The sequence below is a fragment of the Fusarium flagelliforme genome (genome assembly GCF_020744385.1).
Source record: "Fusarium flagelliforme strain FIESC 12 MPI-CAGE-AA-0113 chromosome Unknown B0J16scaffold_1, whole genome shotgun sequence".
Taxonomy (NCBI): domain Eukaryota; kingdom Fungi; phylum Ascomycota; class Sordariomycetes; order Hypocreales; family Nectriaceae; genus Fusarium; species Fusarium flagelliforme.
Genome location: NW_025763503.1, coordinates 3,741,198 through 3,747,449, shown reverse-complemented (window position 1 = coordinate 3,747,449; position 6,252 = coordinate 3,741,198). Strand labels below are relative to the sequence as shown.

At 50.6% G+C, this 6,252-nt stretch overlaps 2 protein-coding genes across 2 annotated transcripts; one reads left to right on the top strand and one right to left on the bottom strand.

The window, feature by feature from the left end:
• Window positions 1-2,107: 2,107 nt before the first annotated feature.
• On the top strand, window positions 2,108-3,663 carry B0J16DRAFT_21555 (14-3-3 domain-containing protein). The gene is made up of 3 exons (XM_046123003.1): window positions 2,108-2,781; window positions 2,962-3,049; window positions 3,133-3,663. The coding sequence occupies exons 1-3, from the start codon at window positions 2,477-2,479 to the stop codon at window positions 3,490-3,492; spliced, it is 753 nt and encodes a 250-aa protein (XP_045989177.1). The 5' UTR covers window positions 2,108-2,476; the 3' UTR covers window positions 3,493-3,663.
• Window positions 3,664-4,366: 703 nt separating this feature from the next.
• On the bottom strand, window positions 4,367-5,265 carry B0J16DRAFT_21756 (uncharacterized protein). Its single transcript, XM_046123004.1, has one exon. The coding sequence runs from the start codon at window positions 5,091-5,093 to the stop codon at window positions 4,608-4,610; it is 486 nt and encodes a 161-aa protein (XP_045989176.1). The 5' UTR covers window positions 5,094-5,265; the 3' UTR covers window positions 4,367-4,607.
• Between the last annotated feature and the right edge of the window lie 987 nt (window positions 5,266-6,252).

The following is a 6,252-nucleotide window of genomic DNA, read 5'->3' as shown; positions in this document are numbered from 1 at the left end:
GCTGAACTAGAACAAGATCAAAGTTCCCGCATCCAGGTTCGTGGATTTCTCGTCAAGGATAGATGAACAAGTTGAAGAGTGGGTTGCATTTGCAAGCGGAATAGGTTTCCATCTCGAATAAACACGCAGGGATGGAAAGGGATAGTCCCGTCGATAGCGAGATGGGATGGGCAGATCTTTGTAGATTTGATAGCGGATCACATCACATGGACTACTAAGATGGGCACTGACAGTAAGACTTCATAATGCCATTGACTGTTTATGAACTGTGCACGAACACAATATGCTTCATGTTTCAGAGAGTGGGTTAACCATGGACTTGATACAAATATCGCAACAGGTGTCTCAGAGTTACAGCCAAAGTCAGGGTTAGAAGAAGATAGAATCTACTTTGTTACGCTCCATGACTGATTGGTTGGGTCAGATGAGTTCCGTACAGTAATTACTTAGACGCTGCAGTGGGCGGTTAATATAATTACAAGGCGAACGAGTCCAGCCCAGGAAATGAGTTCATCTCGTCGTCACCCAAAACTGTTTATCTGTCGCCTTGTTTGTTGGGTAACTAACTAGTCTTAGGAGTTTTATGAACCAGAGGAGGTGTATGAATGGTAGGTTGCCATGTGCAGTCTAAAGCCTCTCGGGTCTAAGCCTTGATTCGTTGTGAGACGCGAGTTGCTGTCTGTGGCAGGCATAGATAACCAAGACAGGGGGGATATCCTCAGCCCCAACGAGGCTGACTTGAGGGAATCCTATCTAATGCAGAGGCAGAGAGTGTTGTGGAATTTCACTGAGTACAGGCCAGCAATCGACTTTGCCTTGTCTGGTTTGTACAGGATGTGCTTGTTTATTGCTGAGCGAAGCAATCAAGAATTAGACACTCCACCGTGAATGTCAATAATAAGGGGTCTAATAATGATAGGGATTGACGGGACATGACGTGCCAGGGCCATCAAGACCAAGGCTGGGCTTGTTTCGTTTACTTTACTGTACCTTGCCTAAGGTAAGGTAGTGTAGAAGAGGGGTGAAGGAGATGGAAGATTTGCGTGTCGTCACCTATTTTCTTGCGCTCACGTGGCTCATTTTCATTGTTTACAGTACTGACTGACACTGCAATTTCTGTCATAGACTCGCCCATGCCTAGATGAGGGTGCAATTTAGATGAGGCGGGCAGCTATAGTGCCCATCTTTCCGTCCGAACTTTTCAACGGGGATGTGTTCCGCTTAACGGGGAGATTCTGTAGCTTCCCCTTTTTTTCTGTTTTTTTCTTTACTCTCTAAACAGTGTCGGTTACGTTGGATATGTTGAGAGCGGTGACTGGGTTCCATGTGAGAGAGGAAGAGAGAGGGGAGACAGGATGCACTAAGTTTACCCGACTTGGGTACAGCACAGCACTGTCACTGGGAGGAAAAGAAGGCGAGCGGTGTCCAAAATACATCCATGATGAGAAAAAGAAAATCAACAGCCCACATGAATGGAGGGGGGTCCCAGGGCCTAGGCCTGTGCTGTGCGGGCTGTCCAGCTCTTTTTAGCGATGTGAACCCCCAAAATTTGGCAGGTAATGAGCGTAGACTGGCGCCTGGGCTGCCGAAATTCAATGCAGGCTGGACCCGTTCACTGGCTGGTTGGTAGGTTTCCATTAGGTTGTCCATACTGTGCGGCCTGTTGTTGCTGGGCTCTGAACCGCTGCCCGGGCTGGCTTCTGACCCCACCTCCACAGCCCAGTCCCCGTCCCAGTCACAGTCCCAACCCAGTCCAGTCCCTCTCCCTCTCCCTCTGAGGTTACGGTCATAGGTTACCATCTCGCTCCCTCCTCCTCTCACCCCCCCAAATCTCAACCTCCAAAAATTCCCATCTTCTCACTCACAACCTCAACTTCTAACTTTCTTTTCCCTTACGACCGCTTCCTATTTTCTATCAACCAAATACCCAAAATCTTCCACAATGGCCACTGAGGTAAGTCGTCTCTTTGCTGCGCTGCGCTGCATCATTCCCCCCTCCTTTTCCAGAGGGTCCTGGCATCCTTTTCCTTCTCGGCCTGCTCCCGCCGAAGCCCGCACAACCCCTCAGTCGAAGCCCAACATGGACGGCATCACCACCACGAGTTTCCTCGTCGATAATTTCCGGTTCATGACCTCCAACACGTGGTTATGCAGCTTGCGATGCTCTTCGAGTTCTCTCGTGTGTCCTCCATGCGGTACTGGCTACTTTGATCTCATAGCTCATCTCTCTCGCTCCCTATCTCCCTAATCTATGTTGTTTCGATGCTGACTATTATGGTGTGATAGCGTGAAAGGTTTGTCCAGATGGTTCCCTCCCACCTCTCTCGTGACGCTATCGGCGCTCGATAACTGCTCTGGCTCGTCGAGATTTCAATCATCCTGCCAGGACACCGTTTCGCTAACCTCGTACGTCTTACCGCAATATAGCAAGACCTTCCTCGCCCGCCTCTGCGAGCAGGCTGAGCGCTACGATGAGATGGTCACCTACATGAAGGAGGTGGCCAAGCTGGGCGGAGAGCTCACCGTCGACGAGCGCAACCTTCTCAGCGTTGCCTACAAGAACGTTGTCGGTACCCGACGTGCCTCGTGGCGCATCATTTCCTCGATCGAGCAGAAGGAGGAGTCTAAGGGATCCGACAAGCACGTCTCCACCATCAAGGACTACCGCAACAAGATCGAGACCGAGCTCGAGAAGGTCTGCCAGGATGTCCTCGACGTTTTGGACGACTTCCTCATCCCCAACGCCGCCACTGGCGAGTCCAAGGTCTTCTACCACAAGATGTGCGTTTTTATCTTCCCCGCCTCTGGCCTGAGGCCCCTCGTCTGCCGCCCTTTTTGTGCTCATGCACCAATCACTACATTTCGACATATGCGTGTTTTTTTCCGCAACGAAAAAATTGCAATGCACCCCAGATATTTTTTTGTACCGAGAAGCTGACCGAGTTTGTTTACAATCTATAGGAAGGGTGACTACCACCGTTACCTGGCTGAGTTCGCTTCCGGTGAGAAGCGTAAGGGTGCTGCTACCGCTGCCCACGATGCTTACAAGGTAAGGCTAAACTACCCCCACCACAGTCACATGCCGCAAGATCCGGGCCCCTGGTGCCCCTCGCTGACAACTGTGCCCAACAGAGCGCCACCGACGTTGCTCAGACCGAGCTCACTCCCACTCACCCCATTCGTCTTGGTCTTGCCCTCAACTTCTCCGTCTTCTACTACGAGATCTTGAACTCTCCCGACCGTGCTTGCCACCTCGCGAAGCAGGCCTTCGACGATGCTATTGCCGAGCTCGACTCCCTGTCTGAGGAGTCTTACCGCGACAGCACCCTCATCATGCAGCTCCTCCGCGACAACCTTACCCTCTGGACCTCTTCCGACAGCGCTGAGGGTGAGGCCGCCGGTGCTGCTGATGCCCCCAAGAAGGAGGAGGGCGAGGCTGCCAAGCCCGCTGAGCCCGCCGCTGAGGAGCCTGCGCCTGCTGCTGCCTCCTAAATCTATCAATAATCCTCCTCGATACCACATGCGTCTCGGCATATAGGAACCGAGATGTATTCTCGCCCCGGTTACACTCGTCTGCCCCTGGACATACGGATAGCTGGGACTGTCTTGGGCGGGCTGGATGATAGTACGAGGCTTCTTCTTTTTGCGCGGTGCGTTGCTTTTTTCATGGCGATGGAGAGGGAGGAATGAATCAATAAGGGTCTGGTTCTGGCAAAGGGAAAGTGTTGCGGTGCGGAATCTTTCGTCTCGTTCGTCCGTCGGACTTTGAAGAAAATCGACCGCCAACCTCTATGATGATGACGGCTCTTGTTTTTTTCTTTTTTACCTGGCAGATAAATCGCAAAGTTCCCCCCTTTTTTTCACCTTTATTCTTTGCCTGTCTCGGGCACCTAGCATCCGTGTATCTCTCACTTCCCGTCTTGTTGGTCATTAAGAAAGTGGACAGGGCCTTGCCCATCCCGATGGATCGCCGCGAAGAAGGCTTTCTCATGTTTGCGCTTTTTGTTTTCTCCTTGTCTCTTGTCTTTTATGTCTTTTCGTTCCTGTCTATCGGTCCATTTCCAGACCGTGCCCTGGTGAGAGACGATGGAGATGAACTGTTTCCTGTTTCTAAAAAAGACCATTTCCCCCGAAAATTACACCCCTTACATTTATGTTCACGGGTACCGAGATGAGCGACTGTTATGTTGTCTCCGCTGGCTTCCTTCGTCCTGAAGCCTTTCCAAAGGTTCTGCCCTGGTGACGTTTGTCCAAAAGACATTTGCTTTGTTCCTTGGGCCGTTGATTTGTCCAATCTTGTCTTCGCAGGCGAGTGCTTGGACACAATTTGATGTTTATGGAATTAGCATATCATATGGCACAATCGTCGCATGTCACTCGTACCCCAGATTAGAAAGATTAGTTGCACGTACGTGCGTGCTTGCATACACGCGTGAAGCTGTCTGTCAAGGACATCAATTAATGAAGAATAAATGCTATATCATGACACATGTCGGCATGGCCCCGGCTTGCCTATTAAGAAATATTACTGGTTCCGGGCCTTTCGTGATTACAGAGACACATTCGTCATAGCGAGTGGTAGGTGGATGCGTCAATCAGCCAGAAGGTCACCGTTCCCCAGCGCGTCGGTTGAGTAATCGTGCTGCCCGTGCCAACCTTTCCTGCTTCTCTCTCAAGCCATTTCCTTGCTCGCTATCCCTCTCGAGTATGCCGCCCTCTTCGTCCATCACGTCTTCGCCCCTGGGCTCCCTGGTCTCGAGCCCACGGTACATAGCCGTTCGGCCATCGGGAGGTAGCTCGGCAGCGGCTGCAGCCATGTTGGCAGCTCGTCTCTTAGGTCCGAAGCGCCAGCTGAGGCGCTTCCACAAACTTCGTGGTCTTGAACCGGCTGGCGATGGGGGTGTCGCGAAAGAAGTATCCGGATCGGGATCAGGTGTCGCAGCGGATGATGATGATAGAGAGGATGATAGAGACGGGGCCGTGGGGAGGTGAAGAGCGGAAGCGACTTCGGTTCGCCAGACATGGATGCGTTCTTGCTTTGCCGGAGGCATAAGGGGGTTGACCTTGATTCGAGGATCTGAAGTGCCGGGCATGGTTGATTATGTATTTATTGAAACTTGTTTGAAACTTGTGATGGGGTATCCGATAGATGCTGTTGATATGATGGGTGGTTTGGTTCCTTCCTCCGCGTGATTGTAAAGAAAATAATTAGGCGGCTGGTAGGGAAAGGCTGGATTATGTTGATGTTGTACGTCGTATCGTATAATATGAGTCCGAGACCAGTCGGAGTCGTGATTCTGACATCCAATTGCTTCGCTTTTGCGTTTTCCCACTCTTCACGATGTGAAATTGATGATTAAAATCTCAATTCTGGTTTTCACATGGGCATGGCAGTGTTTTGTTCTGCGCCATCAAGCAAATTCGTTGGTGTACGCCAATGACTCGTGTAACTCGTCTGCTCGTGCAGGGAATTACACCACGATCGACGGGTCTGAGCGTTTCTGTTTCTCGCCGATTGATTGATTTGATATTGAAAGAAACAGAGCCAAGAAATGAAAGAACCCGTACAGTAGATGGAAATGCCAGGAACAAGGAACAAGACGATGAATGGGAAAGCAAAAAAGGAGTATCCGTACTCGGTTGGTTCCTTTGTTGAAGAAAAGGACGGGAGCGGAAAAGGGAGAAATTGCGATCAAGGTTTACGAGAGAGGCAAGCCAAGACAAGGTAAGGCAAGACCAATTGCAAGGTAACTCAGGTAGGAAGTAGGAACGGTTTTCTCGGTTCGAGAGTAGTTGGAGCTAATGGGACCACAGACCAGACCGGGGACGATCTTTCTCGAACAACACGGTAGAGTGGGGTTTTGTTGAGGAGGAAGAGTACCTAGGTAGGTATTGACTCGAGATGTTGAAGTTTATTCTCTTGAGGTTACGGATATGCAAGTAATAATGTAAGGAGGAGCTGAGCTGTATTGTGGAGAGAGGGACGAGGAAGAGAGCGGAGCGAAGGGAAAAAGTGAAGGGGAAAAGGACAAGGACAGGACGGGAAAGGCGAACAAGGGTGTGATATGATTGATAAAGTGATCAGCATTGGTCTAGATCGTCCAAGGTCAAGGTCTCGTGCTCACAACAGGGTACAGCTACAGCGACAGTGCAGCTGGTACCTACAGGAAAGACCTGCTTGCTGTATTGTACTAACAGCCAATGCAATGCACTCATTCAGAAGCGAAGCCTTTTTCATCCATTAAAAAAGCT